The following is a 22,893-nucleotide window of genomic DNA, read 5'->3' as shown; positions in this document are numbered from 1 at the left end:
GGTGTGTGTACGTTGTCCTCTCTCTGAGTCCTGGGGATCAGGGTCTAGAAGAGGGTCAACAAATGTTTTTGGTAAAAAGTCAGATGGTAGATATTTTAGGCTTTGCAATCACGGGGTTTCTCAATCCGCTCAACTTTCCCACAGAAGTGCAAAAAAATTCACAGAAACGCAGGAACGAATGAGTGTGCCGTGTGCCAGCACGACTTTATTTACAGACAGGCAGCAGGCGGGACGTGGCCTGGAGGGTGGCTCCATCCTGCCCCTGCCACTGCCCACCCCTCTGCCTGGCCCACGGGGTTGGTGGGCATCCTCCCATCAGCCCTTCGACCCCCACAGGTCCCTAAGGGCTGGGCCATAGAGTCACGCAGTCCCCCCACCCCACCCCACCCCACCCACACACTTGCACTGGGGCTCTCCCCCCACTCAGGTGCGTCCCCCGGGGCTCTGAGACACAGGAACCCATGACCCCCCCCCACCCCTGCCTGCCTGCGGTCACCGCTCGCGGGGTGCAGAGCAGCCTTGTCCCTGGGGCTAGGCTGAGCCCTGCTTCCTCTGCAGCTGAAATCCTTCCTCCGGGAGTGCAAGGTGGCCAACTACTGCCGTCAGGTGCGCCAGCTGCTGGAGAAGGTGCAGGAGAACGCAGAGCACGTCCGTAGCCTCCGCCAGAGGGTCTCCTTCGGCGTGTCCGACCAGCGCGCGGTGGTCAGCTGGGGGCCGGGGCCCGGGCCCGGGGGCCACTGGTCAGTGTGCGGCTGAGGTTTGGGGGTTTGCCCGGGGTGGGACATGACCCTGGATCTCCCTGCACAGGATGCCTGGGAGAAGCGGACCCGGGAGGAGGGGACCCCGCTCACGAAGTACTACAGCCAGTGGCGGAAGCTGAGGGACCGTGAGATCCAGCTGGAGATCAGTGGCAAAGAGCGGGTATGGTGGTGGGTGGGTGGGGGGCGTCGGGGATGTGGGCACAGCTGGGAGGACGTCAGCAGGGGGTGGTGGGTGCTGTCCCTGGCCACCCTAGCTGCAGCGTGTGCTGGTGCTGCTCTGATGGGGCGGATGGTGGGCAGAACTGGGTAGAGTCTGGGGGCTTCTCCCACGACCCGCAGGTGGAGAGGCCCCAGGGCTGTGCTGGGGCAGAGAGGCTGCTGCCCCTCAGGCCTGACGGGCTGGGGCTTTTGGGGGAGCGAGTGCTGGGCTGACCTCGTCACCTAGGCCGGCCTGTGGACACCAGGAGGGCCAGCAGGGAGGAACAGGAAGACCTCTAGCTCTGTCTTTGGGTCTGGGCCCGATCCGTGTGTGCGTGACGTTGTGACCTGAGGGGACAGCTTTGTGCCAAGTGGCATGACTGTCTGCATCCCTGTCCTGGTGTCAGTATGGGCAGGCCATCTGTTCTGGGAGTGACGGCTGAAAATTAGGGAAGTAGGACGGTTGGAGCCTGCAGCTGTGATGTCCCTTAGCAGCCTCCGCACTGACCTGGTAGGGCGGCTGTCCAGGAACCCTACCCAGTATGCCAAGTGTCCCGAAAGTGGCCAAGCAGGGTCCTGGCGTGAGGGGGTGGGCTGGAGGCTAGAGGAGGGGCTCGCGGGGCAGGAGGGAGCAGGACTGGGTCTGGGTAAAGCCGTCACTGGGAATGTGAGTCTGGCTTGGGCTTGGGCCGTGCTTTGGGCTGTGGCTGGTGGGTGGGCAGCCCTGAGCGCCCACCCTCACCTGCAGCTCGGGGTCCCTGTCCTTCCAGCTGGAAGATTTGAACTTCCCAGAGGTGAAGCGCCGCAAGGTGGCGGACGGGAAGGATGAGGACAGGGCAGAATTCAAGGACCTCTTTGATCTGGACAGCACTGAGGACGAGGACGAGGACGAGGACGCCCCGGACTCCCCAGAGAGAGGTGGGGCCTGGGGGAGGAGGGAGCAGGTGGGCCTGGCAGGCCTCCCACCTCATGGAACCAGAGGAAGGGCACTTGTTATCACTCCTCTGCCCCTCCTGCCATGGGGCTGGCTTTGAGGTGGGGGCCCCCAGGCCTTGTGTCACCCCCTCCCACCACCACCAGCTTTCAGGGCAGTTCTGGGTCCTCTCCCACTTGAACAGAGAAGACCTAAGGGAAAGTGGGGTCCAGGGCTGTGCCCCAGCCCCCGTCCTGCCTTAGCTGCCCCTCTGTGCATTTGCTGGTGGGTCCACCCCCATGGGCTCTTGTGCTTGGTCCCCAGGGACGCCTGGGTCCCCAAGAGCTTGGCAGAGGCGGGAGGAGGAGGAGGAAGTCAGCGACTCAGAGGGTAAGTGGTTCCTGGGAATGCAGGGTGCCGTGGTTTTTGAGCCCATCTGTCTGGAGCCTAAGACTGTCATGGGGGATCCTGTGGGTGGGCAGGGCCATCGGCTCTAAACTGGGCCCCCGCCCCCGCCCCCGGGGATGCTGGGCCAGCTGCGCCATCCCCGCTGGCTCTGGCCTCAAGCAACAGCAGCAGCGATAAATTAATTAGTGCTGTGATTAATTAGTGATGAGTAACCTTCCAGGCTGGCTTTTTCCTGATAAAGCAGAATTTATGTTCTGTGCGCTCTCCCTGCAGATGGAAGCCCAGACACAGAGGCGGGGCCGGACCCCCAGGAGCCGTGGCGGCTGGCCCAGGGGCCGGAGGACGAGCTGCAGGATCTAGAGCTCTCCGAGGACGACTGAGGGCTGCCTGCCTGGAGCCTCGTGGGGGCTGCTGTGTGGTGTTCCCACCTCACCAGGCAGTCAGGTGTGCTGCTTCCCGGCTGCGGCTGAGCCGAGGCCCTGGGGTCCGTGCCCACGCGGGGCGTAGATGGTGGATAGGGCTTTATTTTTACAACATAAGAGATCAAGTGCTGTTCCAAGTCTTGGAGCGGCGGCCGTGGGGACGTAAACCACCGTGAGGCTGGCCTCCTGCCGCAGCTTATGGTGGCGGGTGAAACGCACCTACCCCACGAAGGAGGCTGACCTCGAGCAGGGCTCTGCTGTGGGCATGGCCGACGCTGCAGGGCCTGGGGTGCGCCTGCGCCTCCTCCGTCTCTGGTTTGTCTGCAGCCGCCCAGGGTGCAGCACCCCCACCCTGGGCCTGGGTTCGGTCCCCGCGCTGTCTGCACCGGGCTCTGCAGGCACCCCCAGAGAGTCTTTGGAAACTCATTCTTTTCCTCTTAAATCATGTGTTTTCCTTTTAAAAATTGTGTTTTTGCATCCAAAACCGAAAGGAGGATAAGCTGTGGGGTCGGGGGCCTTTGCCGGGGAGCAGCCGGCAGTGAAGGATGGGGGTGTCTGACACCAGCTTAGCACAGAGGCTGTGAGGGGTCCGCGGGCCCTGGGAGCAGAGCCATGGTTCCGTTCTCCTGCTTGGGTGAGGCTCGGCCGGCAGGGGGTTGCGCACCCCCGTACGGGGAGGGGGCCGGTGCTGGGGACAGGGGCTGCTCCCCTGAGTTGAGCTCCCTCTCGGGAGCCCGCAGTGTCGGTGGCTGCAGCGGCAGAGCCACGGGGAAGCTGGCCATGTAGAAGACTCGGCCCAGGCGCTTGGCCACCTGTGGAGAGACGGGCCTGGATGGGGCCTGCTGGCCTGCTACCCTGCAGCCCCACGCAGAGCCTCAGTGCTGCCCCCCTGCTGTCTGGAGACCGCTGCCCCCAGTAGGCGCTCACCTGGGCCCGGATCTTGAGAGCAGGCCCCAGCTTCAGCCCCATGGTGGTCAGGAGATGTTCCTCTGTCAGCAGGGGCAGGGTCTCCCCGTCAATCCCCTGTTCTCTGAAGACCTGGAGGTGGGGGGCACAGTGTCAGGGCGTGAGTGCCGGGGCTGTGCGTCCTGGGGTGGCCTCAGAGCTTTCCAGAGAAAGCAGAGCCCAGAGGAGCTGCTGGTGCAGCTTGCAGGAAAAAGCGTCAAATGGAAGGTCTCCTCTGTGCTGGGCGCATGTCCCACCTTGGAGGCGGAAACACTGACAATGCGGGGGGGGGGTGGGGTGCACCAGTGCCCCCACCCCCGCAGTCTTTGAGAAGGGGAAATCTGGGGTGGGAAGCAGCGCTGGGTAGTGGGGGGTGCTCAGAACCATCCTGGGTGGGGCCCCTCACCGGTGCATATTCTCCACAGCCGGACAGGCTGCCCACAAAGCTGCAGACATCGTCCACTGTCCACTTGCTGACATCCTCGGGCGCTGTGGCCTCCTCGCCATCCATGAAGAGGCCCCCCGTGGCGCCTGGGTTGGGGGTAGTGTTATTAGGACTCTGGCCAGCTCTTTCCTACGCTCCCACCCCTGTCTGCTGACCTTTGCTCGCCCTAATTGTTCAGAAATGTTGGACTGATGACTGAAGGGGTTTTTTGTCCCCGTGGACGCTCTCCCTGAGACCCTGGGTGGGGGATGGGGGACTGGAGGACGCTAGAAGCATGGCGGGGGTGCCCACCTGTGTGGAAGTAGGGGCTGACTGTGTAGGGCAGGCCCAGGGGCAGTGGAGGGGGCAGCATGGACCCTGAGGCAAGCCCCTTCCCCTCAGAGCTGGCTCCTCCAGTTGGGGCTTGGCCTGGGATGGGGCCCTGGCCCCCAGCAGCCACCATCTCGGGGTCCTCTCCGTCTGAGTCCTTGGGGGGCTCGTCTTCAGAGCTGTCTTGTGCCCAGAGCCCAACCCCTGTGATCTCCTTGGGCTCACTGGGCCGGGCTGAGGCAGGGCTGGGGCCCCCCTTCCGAGGAGCTCGGTGGGCAGGCTCCCGGGGCGGGGTGGGAGGGCTGGGGCCCGGGGGTCCCTGGGGAGGCAGGGCCAGCAGCGGCGCGGAGCTGTGTCTCAGCACCAGCATGGCCCCGCGCCGCTGCAGCTCCTCGGCACCGTCGGGTGGGCGCAGGGCGGCCTCGGGTGCCAGCAGCTGCGGCCGGTGGGCGCTCTCCAGCTCCTTCTGGCGCAGCAGCTCTGCTGACATCTCCAGCCTGGCCGTGGAGACAGACCGCAGGGTATCAGCCAGCTCGGCAGTGACACTTCCCGCCCCGCCGCCCCACCCCCAGCTGAGGCACCTACCGGGCCAGGTTCTGCTTCCGCAGGAGCTCCTGCTGCCGGGCGAGCATCTCCGCCTGGGCAGGGGGCAGGAAGCCATAGCCTGGTGGGAAGGGGACAGACCACGAGGCCAGGTGGCCGAGTGGTCCAGGGCCACCCAAGCCCGCCCTGGTCTGTCCTTGGCTTCAATAGGGGAAGGGGCGGGTTCGCCGAGAGCACTGATGGACACGCGGTCTGTGACAGATGAACCCGGATGGCCCCGCACCAACAGCCCCCCCCACCACCTCCGGGGGACAGAATCGCTCACCAGCCTACTCCTCACCTGGGGTCTGGCACAGGGCCGAGGGCACCCCCAAGAAGGGGGGCCTGAGGTGGGGGCCCAGGGCGATGTGGGGGGCATTCTGCGGCGACAGCAAGGGGGGCGGCTGCGACAACTCCCTGTGGACGGCAGGGTGGTGAGCCGCGCGCGCCGCAGGCTCGGGGGCCCCCTCCCCGCGCGCCCCCTTCTTCCCGGAACTGCCGCCCCCGCCCCCCGCCCCCCGCCCCCGCGGCCCCCCGCTCCGGCCGCCTCTGCTAATTGCCGGCCCTGCGGGCGGTCGATGTGCGCCCGCCGTGGCTCAGGTCGCCTCCGCCCCCGCTGGCGGCGCCAATTAATCTCGGCGGCGGCGCGGAGGCGCTGGCCCGGCGGGCGGCGGCGACTGTGGCGGTAATTACCGCGCTGGGGCCCCCGCCCCCGCGGCCCCTGCCCCTAGCCAACCCTACGCGGACGCGGCGCAATTAGCCGCGGTCCGGGAGGCGGCGGCTGCAGCGAACAACTCCCGGCGCGAGGGGAGGGGAGCCTCCGAAGTCCTTCCGCCCCCGCCCCCTCCTGGGGTCTCCCGGCCCCTACAACCCCCGGCGGCCTCGTCTGTGCTGCCAGCGGCTCCGGTGTCTGAATCGGTGCTGCTGGGAGGCTCTCCCCGCCCCCAGCTCTCCTCCGACTTCGGGGTTCCCAGACCTCGCACTGCTCCCCCTCATCTGCCTCAAGCCCCCTCACCTACCTGTTGGGGGAGCAAAGCCCTCAGCTGTCTCGGGCACCTGGATTCAGCGGGCCCCACAGCTGCTCCGTGGAAACACACCCCACCCAGAGGGATGGTCACCCCCACACATTCTACCCCAGAAATGTTCTGGGCCTCTGCCCAGCTGCCACCAACCGAGGCCCGAGCACAGTGCCCGGTTCACTCAGGACCCTGCTGCTGTACAGCGGCCAAGGGGAGGTGCGGGCTGTGGACCTCGCGTGCAGAAACCAGGTGATGCAGGTCTGCCAACTGCAGCTCTGTGGCCCCGAAACAAGCACAGGGAATGTAGGGGTCTCTCTGAAATGCAGGCACCCCGATACCTCTCTGAGAAGGACGGGGCACCAGCTGGGGCGGTGCCGTCTCGGTGCTGAGCCAGGCCCTGCTTCCGACGCTGACCAGCTGTGGATGAGGGCAGGTGGACTTCCAGGCCGGTGGGGCTCCTCACAGCTGCCGCTGCCACCTCCTGCCGGACCCTCAGGAGATCTGAGGAGGGGCAGGCACTAGCAGTGACCCAGAGGCCAGCCCCCACCAGGCCCTCACGTCTCCCACACCCTGTGGTACACTGGCCAAGGACACGCAGACCCGGCGCACATTCTCTCCCGACCCTGCTGGTTCGTCACCGAGACAGAAAGACGAGCAGAGGCCATAGGGCAGGGCTGACACCAGACATCCCAGCGCAAGGCCCGCTGGTGGCACCCACCGGTCTTGGGAGGGGGGTCAGGTGAGCATTTGTAAGGGATATGGGGATGTCAGGAACAAAAAAGTGGTTGGGATGGAGAGAGGGAAAGGTCCCACGCAGGGGAGTCTGGTGGTGCAGGAACCAGAGTTGAGATTGCCGAGAGCAAGGCTGCAGGGCCCATGAGGGGAGGGGTCGTGCAAAGGCCCCAGAGTGAGGGCAGTGGGACCTGTCCAGGAGTTGGGGCGGGGCTCCAACCCCCTCCTAGGTAACACCCGGGCCCACTGTGCGGTCTACGCACTCTGCTCCCCACCCCTGGCCCTCTGTCCTGCTCAGGGCCGGACCTCAGAGTCCCCCCCCCCCCCGCAGCTCCCCCACTGTGCAGGCTCCGCCGCCACCGCCTGTTTATAAATTAATTACCCGAAAAGCGGAGGTGGGTCCTGCCCGGGGCCGGGTGCCAGGCCGCAGAGCCCAGCCGGCGCGGCCGCCCGCATCGATCCCGGCAGGGCCCCGCGCCCCCGCCCGCCCGCGGCCTGGGTTATTTACCGTCGGCTCCGGGCAGGGGCGGGGGCGGCGGGCGGGGGCCTGATTGACAGCCCGACTCCGCGCCGCTCCCCGCGGCCATCGCCCCTCCCCGCGCAGGCCAGCGGAGCCGGCCCCAGGCAGGGCAGGGAAAGCAATTAAAAAGGAAGATTTTTAAATTATTAACATTTGGTGAATTATTCAGGCTCTCGGTGCCTGACTGCCCTGGGGGACAGTGCCTGTGTAAGGAGAGGAAATCCGGCCCGTTTTCCCAGCACCCTCTCACCCAGTTCCAGCCAGAAAGGGCAAGCGCCCGGCCCCAGCCCCCGGACTGGGGTCTGCAAAGCCCGGGTGCAGCTGGACAGGGTGCCGGACTGTGCCCTCGCGGTGGTAGGGGGGCTTCCAAGCGTCCTGTCTGGGAGCTGGGTGGGATGGGCATGGCGCCTCTGGCCGGAGCTCCTCCTGACCACCAGAGAAGGCTGTGAAGGCAGGGCGACCAAACCTGAACCGTCGCCCATCCTGTTTCTGGACGGACGTCCACAGTGGACGTTCAGGGGCTGCCTGCTGCCCTGCTCTTGGCCTCCCCGAGGAGGGGTACGGTGCCGTCCAGACCAGGGGCCACGGGGACCTGCGTGTGCTGGGCCTGGGGAAACCCCCACCTCCCACTCTCGCGTGGGCTCCCCTGAGACTCAGCTTGCTCATCTGTGAAATGACAGCGGCCATTCGAGGCCCGGCTGGGAGAGTCCGTGGGAGACCTGTTGGTGGGCGACTCCCCCAGATCTACCCAAACAAGCGGCTGCGTTGGGCAGAGGGAGGAGGAGGTGGGCCTCATTGCCCACCTACAAGGGCTTTCGAGGTTTGAGGGGCCAAAAGACCTGCATCCAATCCCAGCCTTGGTGTCAGCAGCCAAAGACCCCAGGGCCTCTTTTCAGGGTGAGCAGAGACCTCTCAGGACAGGGCGAGCCCAGCGCATGTGGTGGCCTCTCACGCGTGGGGAGGGGCGACATACCGTGGCCGGGGAGGCCCAGGTGGTAGAGACGCTGAGGGTCCTCAAAGGTGCCGGCCTCACTCAGGGCGGACACCAGCCGGCGGTAATGATCCTCGGGGGCCATGCCGGGCCCTAGTTCCGGAAGCAACAGACCCTCTGTGTTGGGCAAGCACAGGAGAGGGGTCTTCCCCTTCAGATACAGCCGAGGGGGAGAGGCAGGGGCTCCCCTCTTAGAACCTGCTGCTGTGCTGACCCTGCCCTGCAGAGGGTCCAGGCTGTCCCCCTTCCTCTCCAGTGCCTGTGCCCCCACCCCCCAGGGGTCGGGCTCACACCTTGAGGGGACTTGCTTCGGGCCTTCTTCTCCGAAGGGCAGTCACTGCTGATGTGGGGGGAGCGACCCAGCCTCTTGCCCAACAGGTCACCTGGGAGAGGGCAGAGTGAACCCCACCCTGCCTCTCAGGGCTCGTAGGGGCCAGGGCGGGAACAGCTCAGGCCCACCCCAATACCGGCCTCAGTCCCGGCCCAGCTCCAGCTCAGCCCGGAACCACACCCCTCATTCCTCAGGGGTGCCTGTGGGTCCTGGCCAGGTTAAAGCTGTGCTCAGCCCGGGGTCCCTCATGCGGGGCCGGGACGGGGCGAGGGCCTGGGACGGTCCAGACCCTGGGCTCTGGACTGTGTGTGCGTAGATACGATGGGAGATTTCATAGCTACGGCCTCAGGTAGCAACTCGGGACCCCACAGGTGCCATGCTGCCCGCACCAGCCAGACTAGTCTCCCCTGCAGAATAAGGAGCCCTCCTCAGCACCCTGATTTGACTGGAAACCAACCTCTCCTTCTAGGAGAGGGGTGAGGACCGGCAGTGCAGGGTCCCATGCCAGGGTACCCCAACCTCTTCCTAGAGGCCACAGGCCCCAGCACACCTGCCACATCCGTTCTTCCTGGGCCCCTGCCCCCAGGCCACACCCCTCACTGCCCCCAGAAAGCCCGAGCCACCACCCTGGCCTGGCCTGTCACACACATGCTCACCTGCCCAGCTGGTCTAAGCCCCCAAGGGCACCCCAAGCAGCCTCACCCACTGCGTACAGCCCCTCACGTGGCCCAGGCCCCGCCCCCGCCCCATCCTGAAGTCCTCTCTCAGGTCCCACATCCAAACCATGCTCATCCATCCCCGGGCACCAGCTCCCCTCCCTCCCAGCCCCTGCACCCAGACGCCAGGCTCCCTCCGAGCCGAAGTCCTGGGAGGTCTCTGCGGAAAAGCTCAGCGATGGTCTCGGGCTCCTGGACCCACCACAGTTACCTACCCTAACCCACCACAGTGCTGGCCTCCCGTCCAGACCCCGTGCTCCTGGCCCCCTCTCCATCCTCACGGGGCTCTGGGTGGGTGGGTGGGTGAGGGGCCACCCCATCTACGACCCAGGCCCGCCATGACACCTTGGCAAGGGGAGCTCCCGAGAAGCCCCGGCCGTCAGCTCCAGAGCCTAATTCCTTTTCCTTATTCCCTTAATCTGTCATTTTTATCAGGTGGGGAAGTGCGGCGGCAGCGGAGTGCCGATCAATCTCCACTTTACAGCTGACAGAATGGTGCTAATAACTTATTGATCTCGGCTACCTCCTGCCACTGGCCGGGGCCCAGTGGCCTAGCCCCAGGCCTTGCCCAGAGAGGGACGAGGGCGAGGTCCCCACTGCCCAGACGAAGGGTCCTACCTCAGTGACCTAGCAGGGTGGGTGGGGGGTGCTCAACCAGCACAAGGCCCCTCAGCACGCAAAAGGGTCTCCGGCCAGCAGGGCCAGCAGGGCTGCAGCGTCCAGGTGTGCCAGGCGGGAAGGTGGGTCTGGGCTGGGTCCACACCTGCTGCCCACACCCCACCCTGTACGCACGCCTCCTGGACCCCGAGAACGACCCAGGGCTCTCAGCTCCCTGCGATCTGTTTCCCATTTTCCACACTGGGGGCGGGGCTCCTCTCTGCCTGGGAGAAGTGCTGGGGAGCACCTCCCTGTGGGGGGGACCCACGGTGAGAACCAGGCCCGTGGCCGCAGGGGGCTCCTGCCGTGGGGGTCTGGGGCTCACCGGGCCCTCGTGAGGCCACATCTACTCACAGACGCACCCGGGGCAGCCAGAAGCAGACACACACACAGTCACCAGATGTCTGCAGGGCCGCCCCAAGCCCTCTCCTCCCGCCCCCTCCTGCCCAGGTGGAAACAGGACTGACATGTGCTCCTGGGGAGGAGGAGGTGAGGATGGGCGAAGGCCTCCACCCAGGGGCCGGCAGGAAGGTGTGGAAGCCGGTGAGAAGCGGAGTCCCAGGAAGAGGGCAGGACTCGGACGAAACCTGGACACAGGACACACGTGGTGCTTCATGCAGACCACGTGGGACCCCTGAAGTGCTCATATGCGGGCCCTGCACCTGAGCATGAAGAGAGTGAGGGCACCCTGATACACGCGGGTCACAAGGGTGTGAGTGGATACCCAGGCCTCTGGCCGGGCGCAGGGCGCACACGCACACTCAGGCCGCGCACCATGAGGAGGCCTCCACGTGCGCAGGCAGCAGGGGACCTGGCGGCTCAGAATATCTCAGTCACTGTGGGGCTCCGGAGGCTTGCCCGATCGATGGAGCAATTAGATTTCATCAGCCGCCTGCTCGGCGCCCCCAGCTCGGCTCCAGAAGCAGCACCCCCCAGAGGCCTACCTAGGCACAGGCACACCTGGAGGCCCTGATGGGGGTACTCAGGTGTCCCAGGACGGTGGACTATCCCCTGCCCAGCCTTCCTGAGAGCTGCAGCCACTGCTGGGAACTTCCCGGGTTTGCCCTGGTCCATAGGGCAGCAAGGGACCCCTGCCACCTCCTCTCAGCACCACCCCCCACCTTCAGCCACAGCTCAGCCGTGCCCCACTCTCTGCAGTGGTGCCTCATGGGTCCCCAAGTTGTCCCTCCCTCTGAGCTCCCGCTGTCACCAGGAGCCGCCCCCCCTCAGGGACAGAGCTCCTGGGCCAGCACCCCCCTGCCCCATCCCTGCAGAGGTCCAGGCCCCAGCCCCCCTTCTCTCAGGGCGTGGTCCCCTTCCCTCCTGGGGCCCCTTGCTCTGTGGGGTCGGTGGGTACTCCGTGCGTGCAGAGCGTGTCCCTGCCCGTCCAGGAGCCACTCCCAGGCGTGCACCTCTGAGCCTCTGTGAGGCCTGCCCTCCCTGACTGTCCTGCCTCCATCTGCCCCTGGGGCCTCGGCCACCCCACGCCCACCCCAGCAGCAGCCACGGCGGAGCCACCGCCTCCGCCTTCTGTCTGCCCGCTGCCCGGCTGGCCGGGATTAACACAATTACCATCACACAGAGCCCCGGGGGACAGCCGGCCTCGCCGCCTCCCGCCTCCTCCGCTGGCCTCCCTGGCTGCCCGCCAAGGCTGCTGGGGGTGGCGGCGGCATCCAGAGCCGATGAGCAGAGTCGCAGGGAGGGCTGTGGGGCGGCCGTCCTCACACGGAGCTGCCATGGCCCTGGCAGCCCCGTCCTCACCCCCCGCCCTGCCCTGGCTCCTCACCTGCGGCTCCCAGGCCAACCTCCACGCCGCCTCTCTGGAATTCACAGCGGCTCTGATGCTCGGGCATAACGAGGTGGCGGCTGCGATGCACGCTGGAGATGAGGGTGGGAAGGTCGCCGTCCTGGCTGCAGCGAAGCAGACGGGGAAGGTGAGACCCCGTGGGGCTCCTGACTGAGCTTGCGTGTGCGCGCCGTGAGCACCTCCATTCCCTGGTGGCTGTGGGCTCGCACCCTGACCTACGCAGGCCCCACCTGGGCCCACCAGGACCTGCCAAGTGTCTGCTGGACGTGGAGGCCTCGCCCTCAGACCCCGCTGCTGCTCCCAGGGAGGGTCTGTCTGGAGTGCAGGGCTGGCCCCGTCCTGCAGTGCTCTCTCCAGAGAGACCGGCCACGGTGTCCCTGCCTCCTGCCTTGGGGGGCCTGCTCCTGGGGTGCAGGCTGCCAGAGAGGCCCAGCACTTACTCCTGTGCACGTGCTAAACTTGCAACACCCACGGACTCTCGATTTCTTCAAATAAGGAAACCGAGGTTGAGACCAAAGTCTGCAGCCAATGAGGTGTGCGCATGTCCAGGGACACACACGGGCGCACGCACACTCACACAGGCCTGCAGACACACACAGACACAGACGCGCACCGTGGTTCCCAGTGTGCCCGTGCTCAGGACACTCTGTTCTCTCCAGGGCTCCCCGCCAAGAACCTTGGGATGAACACAAATTTAACTTTGTTCCCTCATTTCTCTTCCTGTCAAATCAGCTCAATGCCTGTATCACAGAACCCCAGAGAAAAGAGGGAGGGAATGGTCCCCCAACCCATTTGCTCTTGGGGCTCTGAGAGCATCTCCCTTAGCACAGGGAAGGGCCACTCACCACCTTGCAGATGCAGCCAGGAGTGGCAGGAAGTTGGGATACGACAGAAGAGGAGCAGGGAGGGACCCCAGTGCACCCTGTGACATGCCAGCACTCCCTCCCCAGCACCCTCGCTCCCCAGCCCACCTGTAATGGAGCAGCCTCCTGTCTGGGCCACTGCAAGGGGGGCCTCCACTGAATGACCTGGGAACCAACCCTAAACCTCATTAAATAGCCCCCAGCACCCCCTCCCCCCAGCCTGGGTGGCTGGAGCAGGCTAATCCAGAGCTGGCCCCTAAGCAGATCAGTTTCAGCTCCAAAGCCTCCAGGGCTGGGCTCTAGAGCCTCTGGGAGACCCTGATGCAGACTCTCTCCCACCCCCAACCCCCTTTCCCTGGAGGCGAGAAGGCCCCCCCCATGCAAACAAGAGGGCAGGTGGGGTGGGAATAAGTACTTTATGGGATTAATTGGCAGCAATTCTCACCCCCTCTATCATCCTCATCGATGCGGGGCGGGGGGGTGGGGTGGTGGTGGAAGAGAGAAGTGCTGTCCTCAGCACCAGGGAGGGGGCGGCGGGTGCCTAGTGGCAGGGCTGCTGCTGCCACGGAGTTCTCCCTTGAGGGGACCCCCTTCTGGTGTCCCTAGGACTCCTGCAGGAGGTGGACTGACTCCCCAGAGACTGAGGAGTAGGGTCAGGCCCCACCAGTTTGCTCCCCGTGAATCCTCAGCCGAGTGCCCCACGCAGGGTCTGGGTCTGCCCCCCTCACCACCACCGTGGCCAACAGTTCTTTCACGCGGTGGTCATTCAGGCACTCGGGGGGTGCTGCAGCCCCATGGAGGTGATGCCTACTGAGAACCAGGGCATTGTCCACCCAGCAAACCCCTGCTCCCTGCCTTGACGGTTTGCCCCACGGGCCCCAAGACAGCCTGGCTGGCCCGGCCCCAGAAAACCTGTGTGGTCACTCCGTCATTCACTTTACATAAAGCCTGGTGTCATTCACGCCAGGCTTTATATAAAGAGCTGTGAAGAAATTCTGTACATGCCAGACTGAATACGTGTGACCCCTCAGACCCCATCTCCCCACGAGGGGCCCCTCGGGCTCCTCCAGTGCCTGCTACACTGTCCAGTCCTCGGCCAGCTCAGGGGCCTCAGGAGGGCCTGCTGCCCAGGATGCATGGGGCCTGGGGGGGAGCTCCAAGCAGGCAGGTGGTTCACTGCAGTCATGCAGACAGAGGGACGGGGATGAATGGACCGACGGATGGAACTGATGGACAGACAGACAGACGAAGATCGATGGATGAAGTCAGATGACCAGACAGACGGAGATGGACAGACAGACACAGACAGGCGCTACTGGACCGACAGAAAGGATGGCAACAGCAGACAAACAGATGGACAGAGCCTGAAGTACAGACAGCAGACGAGAGACAGAAAGACACATGGACAGGGCCAAAAGGAGCCAGGAAGAGACAAAGACAGAGCCGGGGTGGGGGCAGTGTGAGGCTGCTGGGCCCTGTGCTTGCCCGGCCCTCCCTGGCCAGACGCCGGGGTGTGCAGTGGGGGACTGGGGGTGCAGATGGGCTGTAAGTCCTCTCGGCTGAGCCCCTCAGTCTCCCCTCTGGTGAAGTCCAGGAAATCAGCCCAGCTGCTCTGAGTGCCTGTGCCAGGCCAAAGGCGCGCCCTCACCCTGGGGCCTGGCCGCTCGCCAGGGGCTCCCTGCGTCTGCATGCCTGGGCCCTCTCCCACATCCCACGGCCAGGTGGGGTGAACGGGGGGCCACAGGCAGGGGAGGAGCAGCCTGGGATTTCCCTACAGGCTCCGCTGACAAGTTTATCATGTAGCTTCCCAAGTAAAAGGCTCATAAAATGTCATCAGTGTTCGTGACGGCTCATAAAAATGATCAGTTGAGTGGGCAACTTCAAAATGAGGTGGAGATAAGTTTAAAGACGTTTTCATTGTAATTTGGCTCCAGGATCCAGACATTCTCAGAAATGTAAATAATAACACATCTGGGACTTCCCTGTTGGCGCAGTGGTTAAGAATCCGCCTGCCAACGCGGGAGACATGGGTTCGAGCCCTGGCCCGGGAAGGTCCCACATGCCGCGGAGCAACTAAGCCCGTGCACCACAACTACTGAGCCTGTGCTCTAGAGCCCGCGAGCCACAACTACCGAGCCCGCGTGCCTAGAGCCCGTGCTCTGCAACGAGACGCCACCGCAATGAGAAATCCGTGCACCACAACAAAGAGTAGCCCCCGCTCGCCGCAACTAGAGAAAGCCCACGCGAAGCAACGAAGACCCAACGCAAAAAATAAATAAATAAATAATAATAACACATCTGGCACAAAGCCAGGCAGCAAGTGGGGCCACTCAGTGCTGGACGCCCACTGCCTGCTCGGTTGGGCCCTTCCTGTGCCTTCCCTGGAAGCGCTGGGCCAAGACTTGACCCCACTGACCAGACACCACAGGCACCACAGCCTGGGCTCTGCCCACAGACTGCCCACGCCTGCCCTTCTGAAACGGGGAACTTGGGTCTCCCCAACACCCCCCAACCTCCTCATCAGGTCCCCTTTTTTTTTTTTTTTTTTTTAAAGACAGAAGGAGTCTGGCTCCCGGAAGACAGCTCTGAACTCCAAACCGGGCACCATCCATCCCCACTTCTTTGTTTTTTTTTTTTTTAATTTATTTATTTATTATTTATGGGTGTGTTGGGTCTTCGTTTCCATGCGAGGGCTCTCTCCAGCTGCGGCAAGTGGGGGCCACTCCTCATCGCGGTGCGCGGGCCCCTCATCATCGCGGCCTCTCCTGCTGTGGAGCACAGGCTCCAGACGCACAGGCTCAGTAATTGTGGCTCACGGGCCCAGCCGCTCCGCGGCATATGGGATCCTCCCAGACCAGGGCTCGAACCCGTGTCCCCTGCATTGGCAGGCAGACTCCCAACCACTGCGCCACTAGGGAAGCCCAGGTCCCCTCATTTTTATCTCCTTACTACATCTTGGATTGGCAGCCCCCTCAGCCTCTCTGCTTCCACCATACCTGGATCACCATGGACTGGAGCAAACCCCCAACCTGCTGCGCAGGGCCTCCAGCAGGACCTTGTCAAAACATACAGTGGTTACTCCCCTGCTCAAGAACTTTCAGTGGCTCCCCACTGCCTGAAGGACAGTGCCAACAGTCCCAGCATCTAAGGCCCTTTATAGCATCCAGTTGAGCCAGGCCTACCAGCTTCCCCTCCTCCCTTCCCACATTCCCTTCCCTCATTCCTCCATGTCTTTGCAGACATCCCCTTTCCCTAGTGAACTCCTATGCATCCTTCAAGACCCCACTCACACATCACCATTCTCACATCCCACTGGGAGGGTGGGAGGGGCTGGTCACGGCCTTAGCTCTGGGCAGACGGGTTTCAATGTGCGAGGGGGAGCGCACTTTGGCTTCAGGGTTGGGCAGTCCAGCACCCACGGCCGTGCTGCTGTCACAGCCTAGGCACAAGTCAACAGACAGACGACGGACTAAGGAGAGGAGGAGGAGAGGGAGGCTGGAGAGACTTAGAAGCAGACCCAGGGGACGTGGAGCAACAAGGCTCTGTCCTGCCCATGCCCAGCATGTGGGGGCAGCCTGGCCCGGGCCCGGCCCTACCTGCAGGACGTCTCTCGGAAGGAGATGTTCACATCCCAGTGGGTGTGGACTCTGCAAAGAGAGAAGCAGAGGGTCAGTGTGGCCTCCAGGGCTCGGCATGGGGACAGCAGGACGTGTGTGTGGCACGCCCTGTGTCTGCCCTGGAGCGCCAGCCTCAAGGGAACTGGGCTGGCTCAGAGCACCCTCAACAGGCCGGCGGCTGCCGCCAGGACAGGCCTGCGGGGCAGGAGCCAGCTCCTGGCCTCACCAGACAGAGGAATCGGAAGCGCAGAACTGAGAGCCCGAGTCTCTGCTGCTTGTTGCAGTGGAACCAGAGCAGCCCCCATGCTGTGCTGGGGGTGGGGCTGCGGCTTCCTCTGCACGTGTCACTCGTGTGACTGAACCCAAATTCCTAGTTGCTAGAGCTGCTCCGGGCAGGGAATGAGCCCCGTGGCCACTGCCGGCTCCAGTGGTGGCCCTTGGGTCCCAGCTGCTGCCAACCTGCCTCCTGAAAGTGACCATCACGCAGCAGAGGCAGGAGAGGTCGAGAAAGGAAATGGCTCTGCCCTGTGCCCGCACTCTCATCACAGCAGTACCCCTGAAAAGGCCCTCGGGCTGACAGAGGGCAGTGGGAGGCCCACATGGTGCTTCACCTTAGCACGGGTGGGAGTGGGGGATGGCGGGGGGGGGTGTGTCTCAGGTGGCCCAGACGGTTAGGGTTAGGGTAGGAGAAATTGGAACATGTTAAAAGACCAAGCAGGAAGAGAAAGGGCCTAAAATTCTGGGAATGCACAAGACGTGCTGGACAGACAGATGATGGATGGACAGATGGATGGATGGATGGAAAAACAGGTGAGTGGACAGAGGGGGGGGGCCTCTGTCAGGAGGGGAGAAGGTGGGAGGTCAGGAAGGGTGGCCCCAAGCCTGGGAGGGTCAGTAAGGAGCCAAGGGAGCGGCCACTCCAGTGAGAGCGAGCGTGAGGTCCGCCCAGCTCCCCCTTCCCCGCTGGCTGTGGTGCCACCAGACCCTCCTCCTAGAGACTTCTCCCTTCCTCACACCCAGTGGCTCCGTGCCTCCTCGCCCACGGCCCTCCCTGGCCTGCTCTGGCCGTGACTACTGGTGACCACCGGTGCCGGCTCCCCAGCGATGCCACCGAGTCCTGGCCCGACACTTGGCCCCCAGGCGGGGGCAAGCCATCCTGCGGCATGTCCCCGGGGGTCCAGGTTCTGTTTCAGCCGTGACAGCTGTCAGCGTCCACGGAGACACAACAACCTAAACCGGGGCCCTATCCCCAGGGCAAAGGCCCCCCACCCGAAGCCTGATGTGGCCTTCAGCTGCCTGGAGACCCCAGTTCTGATGTCCCCATTCTGCCCGCGTGCCCTCCCACCCTGGCCCTTGAAGCACCTTCTTTTCATGATACGGACATGTGGGTCGTCCTCCTGCTTCAAGCCCAGCCGCTGCCCACAGGCCGGGCCACTCCTGTCACTGTCACCACTGGCTGAGAAGCTTGGGGTCAGCTCCTTCTTCAGGACGCGGGCAGGGGGCAAGGCAACTGTCCTCTTGTCCGCCAGCCGCCCCCGGTTCTGGACAGGGAGGGGGGAGAGGAAGGTTAGGCCAAATCGGGTCGCCCAGCTTCCTGGGTGCCTACAGAAGAGGGGCCTCCAGCCTCCAGGACCGTCACAAGCGGCCAGAGGCCAAGACAAGAGCAGCGAGGCAAGGCCTCCACCAGGAACCCCTCCAGAGACTGCCTTCCACTCCACCCTGGGGGGCTGGGGTGTGGGCAGTGCCTTGTTGGGACTCCACACTCAGCCCAGGCCCCTCCACAGGCACTCGTCTGCTGGAGACCAACGCGGCTTTCCCAGCTCCAGGGAGCCCCGAGGGGCTGCGAGTACCCGCGGGACGCTAGGGCCCCTCCCTCCTGTTGCCAGGACAACGTGTCCCCGCCACACGCAGGGGCCTGGGGAAGAAGGTGTCCAGGGGGCTCTCGCCCCTCCCCGCACAGCGTCGCCCTGGATCTGTAGGGCAGCTATCCTCCAGAGGAGAGGTTCTCTTCAGACCCAGACCACCCACCTCCAGACACACGGCCCACCCCGGCCCCAGATTTGGGCAGTGCCCCTGACAGGGTCTGGGAGCCACAGTCTCTGCCACACCTGCCCTCACACAACCACCCAGGAGGCCCCCCGTGGTCGGCTCTGCAACACACACTCAGCAAGATGGAATGGGCAGCCCTGGGGACGGGTGGCGTGGTGGGCGGCGCTGGGGACGGGTGGCGTGGAGGCGGCAGGAGCCGGGGTAGGCCTGCAAGACGAGGTGGTTCGCCCTGTGCTTGTAAGACCCTGGCCTTGGCTCGGTGCTACACCAGCGACAGCAGAGCTCGGGCCAGGCGGGATGGCGGGAGGGGGGTGACTGCCCATCTGGGCCCCCTGCCTCTTCAGGCCAGGCTCTGGGGGAGGGTTCCCAACAGCCCTGGCCTGTCAGGTGCGTGCTCAGCTGCAAGTCCCCTCAGCTGTGCCCTCCTCTAGCCTGCTGTAGCCCAAGCAAAAGGACCTCCTCTCCTGCCTTTCCGCTCTAATTAAACTATTCTCTTACAAAAAAAGTAAATGTATTTCTCTCTGCTTCTCATCTGTGGGACAAGGAAGATGAGAGGGAAACAGAGCAGTACGACTGCCACCTGGGGTGAGGCCAGACCAGCTAGGGTGGCCTGGGATGGCTCCAGTGGGGGGGGGGGTGCTGAGGAAGAGGGACCAGGATGGGCAGCCCTGCTGACCCCGGCCAAGGACAGGGGACACACGTGCCTCCCACGCACACCCGAGACCTCAGCTGCTCGCCCCTGCTCAGTGCACAAATTTAAGAACTGGGTGCTAAGCCCCTGCCCCAGCCAAGCCCTGGCTCCTCAGCCAGCAAGGGGGGGTGTGTGGAGGCCGGCTGCGTGACCCCTGCACCGTGTGCACACCCATATTCTGTGACCATGAAGTGTGCACATACCTGTGGACCTGGCCATGGGGAGTAGGGGAAAACAGTCTCTCTGTGGAAAAGGTGGGGCCTGGAAAGACAAGGGGGTCCATGAAGCTCCTTCCTTCCTAAGGAAGGGGTGCAGGGATGGGCCTGGGAGGCACCAGGCTCAGAAGAGGCAGGCCCAGGTCTGAGCCATCCCTCATGCAGGGCAGGGACCTGGGAGCCCCTGACAGGTAGGCAGCCCTGCCAAGCAATGTCCTAGAGGGGACTGATGCTGTGCTCAGGCCACCTGCCCACCCCCCTCCTGTGGGAGACCTTCAAAAGGGGATGATGGGAGAGGCAGGGCTCCTCCCACCCGAGCAGAAAACCCAGACCAGCCTGGAGAGTGTCCTCTTGGGCACCAGCTGCTTGAGAAGGGGAGCGAGAGCTCAGCCTCCTGCCCCAGGCAGGTATGGTGGCAGCGGGCGAAGGGGGGCTGCCTGTGTGCATGCTCTGTCTGGGGGGCTCTGTGGGCGGGCATGCCTGTGAGTATGGCGAGCTCATGCCAGACAGTGTGTGGGGTGGGCACGTGGGGAGGTTCAGCTGTGTCCTCTTCCCCTGCACAACTCGTGTGTCTTTACAGGACTGTGTGTGGCTTCCCAGCTTGCCCACCCCCAGGGCCCACAAGGAATCCAGGACATCCCCTCCCCCACCCTACCGCCAGTCCAAAGTAAACAAGCTGAAGGCGGCCTGCAGGGTCCTCTCAGGCCTTCCTGGCAGAGGGGGCTACTGAATGGTGCCAGGAGCCATGGCCCTAATGGGCTCTCCCCCAGGAGCTCAAACTTTCCCCCTCAAGGCGAAATTTCCTTTTCAGGTCCACCCTCCAACCACTGCTGCCTGGCGGGCATGCGATGGGGAAGGCAGTGCTGCAGGGGCAGGCACAGGCCCCATCTCTCTTGCTCCCCTAGACTAATGAGGGGTCAAGAGACGTCTACACTGGGTTAGAGGCCCCACACCAGCTCCCAGCTGCAGTTCTCTTGACACCCAAGGCCCACACTGCACCTCCTGTGCCCCCAGCCGGGTTGTATCCTCAGACACTCCTGGACATCTAGAACCTTGCCCTGTAGGGCTCCAACCCTGGGCACCCAGAGATGCACGTCACTCACATCCAAGCCTGTGGCCACCCCAGAATGTACATCCAGGCCAGACAACACTGTCACACTGTCACATCCCAGAACAAGCATTCCCTTAGGACCGGTCCCTCTCCCAGGCTGGGCCAGCTGACATGGTGACCCCCTCCCGACCTGTGACAAGGCAAAGTCCCCAAGCCCCAGTCAGGTGACACTGTCCAGGGAGGAATCCTTCACACCGTGGGCTGTCCCCAGGACCTCAGGAGAAGCAGCTCCCAGACTCCCAAGGAGAGGTTCCAGGATAGGCAGGACCCTGCCCTGCATCAAGGGAGCGAGGGCTCTTGTGCCCCGGGATTCCCACCCAAAGCCATCTCCTCTGTTAGTCCCTGGGGGCTCCCTCCTGCCCATCGGCAGGGTCGAGGTTAGGACTGATCCTAGAAAATACAGGCACAAGCTCCGCAGCGGAGAAACAAGACCCCGAAGCCCCAGCTTTTCTCCCGCATCTCACCACCGGGGAGGATATTCGACAGCCGGGACAGTCGCAGATCGGAGGATGCACCTGCAGGATCCCCTTGGACATAAGCGTCTTCAGACTTTTCCCTGCGAGGAGAGCCGAGGCAGGACCAGTGAGGCAGCGGGGCGGGCACAGGTGGGGCCGGGCACGCGGGCACGCGGGCACGCTTCCGGGGCGCTGTCAGGGTCAAGGCCAGGTTCTCTCCCACCACGACTATGAACACCCGCCTCCGACCAACTTCCGAACCCACCGCCAGGCCTCGCCGCTCACCCCACCCTCGCGGACGCCGCGGGGATCTGCAGAGCTCAGAAACTCAAGATCCGGCGAGCGCCCTCCCCTGACGAAGGGCGGCTTTCTCCCCCAACTCTGCGCCACTCCTCCCGCGCTCCACCCTCTCCAAGCCGGTCCGCCGGAACCCGGAGCTGGGCGGAGGAGGGTCGGGCCCGGCGCAGGTGAGCGGCGCGGTCAGGACCCGGGACTGCGCTTGACCTCGTGGAGCCGGGAGCCCCAAAGTCGACGAGCGTGACTGGGTCCCTAACTTTCTAACCACCCCCCACCCCCGGCCTGGCGCTCACCCCCCCTCCCCCACCGCATGCCCGCTCTGGCGCCCGCACGTCGCGCCCTCGGAGCCAGACTCCTGCGGGAGCCCCAGCGGCTGCTCCCAGCCCCGCCGCCGCTCGGCTCCGCGCGCGCTCCCGCCCCGACGCGCGCCCCCGCGCCCCCCACCTGCCTGCGCCACCCCTGCACCTTGCCGTTCGCTTTACCAGCGCGCGTCCGCACCCGGCCGCACGTGTGCCCCTCCACTCCCGCCAGAACCGGTGGCTCCTCGACCCCGCAGGGGAGTATCCCGCCCAGTCGGCCTCCCGCCCGCTCTCCGGAGTTCCCGTAAACTTCCCCGGAGCCTCAGGCCCAGGAATCCCGCAAAGACCTTCCGGACGGAAGGAGCCGCCGGCTCGTGCGGCCAGCGCTGGGGGGACCGCGGAGGCCGAGGGCGCTCTGCCCGGGTCCACAAGGCGACCGTGCTCGGGGGGAGGGGGCGTCTCTGCGGTGGCCCCGGAGTCGCAGCGCCCTCTCTAGGCAGAGATGGAGTCTCCCAGGTGGCAGGACGAGGGGGGTCCGGACCCACGGGTCCTCGGGGAGCAGAGGGGAGGGACCGGAGAGGCCCGCGCCCCCACGGCGGCCGCACCTTTGTGGCGGATGCTGCGCTTCCAGTCCTTGGCCGTCTCGCGGCCGCTGACGAACTGGAACTCGTTGGGTGTGAGCCACTCGCCGCGGTGGCGGATGGACGGACCCTTGCTGCCCTGGCAGAGTTTGCGCACGTAGAGCAGCGCGCGGTTGGCGCCGCACTCCACCTCGATGCACGGCTCGCCGTTGTCCAGCAGCGGCTGGAAATCCGGTGCCGCGGCCGCAGTGGCCGAGAAGCGCTCGAGGGCCAGAGGGTCTCTGGGCAGGTGGAGGTGCGGGGCGGCCTCGTGCAGGCTCAGGTAGGCGCGCGGGGCGCGGAGCGGCGGGGCCAAGAGCGCCTCGTAGCCCGCGGTCGCGGCTGGTAGCGAGGCGGCCGGGGGCAGGGCGGCCGCGGCGGGCAGTGGCGCCAGGTAGCCGGGCAGCGGTGGCAGTGGCAGCGCGGCCAGGGTCGGGTGGAAGGTGGCCAGAGCCAGGGCGAGGTCTTCGCGGCCGGGTAGCTCCTTCTTGACCGCCGGCATGGTGGGTGGGTGGTCCTGCAGCCTGGCTCTCCGCAGCCGGCCCAACTAGTTCCGGCCCGGGCTGGAGTTGGGTCTCGAGGGCTGGGGCCTGGGAGGCTCCTGGCCGCGCACCCGTCCTCGCCGCTACTGCGCCCCAGCCGGGCCACCTCGGACCGCTGCCCGGCCGGCTGGCGGGGCCTCTGCTGCCTGAGACATGGTGCTGCCGGAGCTGTATCGATCCCCGATCGACCTGCCCAGCGCCGCAGCTCCAGGACCCTGGGGCTCCACAGGGCGCTGGGCCACCTGCGCCCGCGCCCCCCGGGGCGGCCCCGCGCCCGGCTTGCTGCTGCGCCCGCCGGGCCGAGCCGGGCAGTGAGGAGTTGTGGAGCCTCCGGCCGCGTGCCCTGCCCCGCCCCGCCGGAGGGTCCCAGGCCCCCGC

At 65.0% G+C, this 22,893-nt stretch overlaps 2 protein-coding genes across 6 annotated transcripts in view; one reads left to right on the top strand and one right to left on the bottom strand.

Moving 5' to 3' along the window:
• The window catches only part of NOC2L (NOC2 like nucleolar associated transcriptional repressor), a 12,499-nt gene extending 9,322 nt beyond the window's left edge, over window positions 1-3,177 (top strand). The window contains exons 15-19 of one of the 3 annotated variants that reach the window (XM_036871533.1): window positions 559-702; window positions 808-921; window positions 1,730-1,877; window positions 2,197-2,262; window positions 2,554-3,177. In XM_036871533.1, the coding sequence (XP_036727428.1) occupies window positions 559-702; window positions 808-921; window positions 1,730-1,877; window positions 2,197-2,262; window positions 2,554-2,660 (579 nt within the window). In that variant the 3' untranslated portion in view covers window positions 2,661-3,177. The remainder of the gene's footprint in view (window positions 1-558; window positions 703-807; window positions 922-1,729; window positions 1,878-2,196; window positions 2,263-2,553) is intronic. The other 2 variants (XM_036871541.1, XM_036871552.1) reach the window with 2 other exon arrangements.
• On the bottom strand, window positions 3,178-22,893 carry SAMD11 (sterile alpha motif domain containing 11). Of its 3 annotated transcripts, none has more exons than XM_036871451.1 (14): window positions 21,959-22,892; window positions 20,767-20,858; window positions 17,599-17,777; window positions 16,216-16,266; window positions 11,736-11,860; window positions 8,539-8,628; window positions 8,228-8,362; window positions 6,341-6,503; window positions 5,285-5,400; window positions 4,987-5,065; window positions 4,384-4,898; window positions 4,054-4,178; window positions 3,630-3,740; window positions 3,178-3,514 (listed from the first exon to the last, which is right to left on the bottom strand). In XM_036871451.1, exons 1-14 carry the CDS (start codon window positions 22,473-22,475, stop codon window positions 3,269-3,271), a joined length of 2,544 nt encoding a protein of 847 aa, XP_036727346.1. In that variant the 5' UTR covers window positions 22,476-22,892; the 3' UTR covers window positions 3,178-3,268. The 3 variants fall into 3 exon arrangements, with proteins under 3 accessions (XP_036727346.1, XP_036727356.1, XP_036727367.1); XM_036871461.1 differs by having other exon boundaries at window positions 8,228-8,338; XM_036871472.1 differs by lacking the exon at window positions 8,539-8,628 and having other exon boundaries at window positions 8,228-8,338; window positions 21,959-22,893.

The sequence above is a fragment of the Balaenoptera musculus genome, chromosome 1, assembly GCF_009873245.2.
Source record: "Balaenoptera musculus isolate JJ_BM4_2016_0621 chromosome 1, mBalMus1.pri.v3, whole genome shotgun sequence".
In the NCBI taxonomy this organism is placed as follows: domain Eukaryota; kingdom Metazoa; phylum Chordata; class Mammalia; order Artiodactyla; family Balaenopteridae; genus Balaenoptera; species Balaenoptera musculus.
The sequence above is the reverse complement of the archived record's forward strand: the minus strand, read 5'-3'. Positions and strand labels throughout refer to the sequence as shown.

Bases quoted from the DNA above. Each gene is read 5' to 3' on its own strand.
- SAMD11 (XM_036871451.1), bottom strand. From the start codon at position 22,475: ATGCCGGCGGTCAAGAAGGAGCTACCCGGCCGCGAAGACCTCGCCCTG. The intron at 11,861-16,215 runs GTAGGGCCGGGC...GCTTCGCTGCAG, and splicing joins TTCCGAGAGACGTCCTGCAG to CCAGGACGGCGACCTTCCCA. The intron at 4,179-4,383 runs GTGGGCACCCCC...CCCCCAACCCAG, and splicing joins CAGCCCCTACTTCCACACAG to GCGCCACGGGGGGCCTCTTC.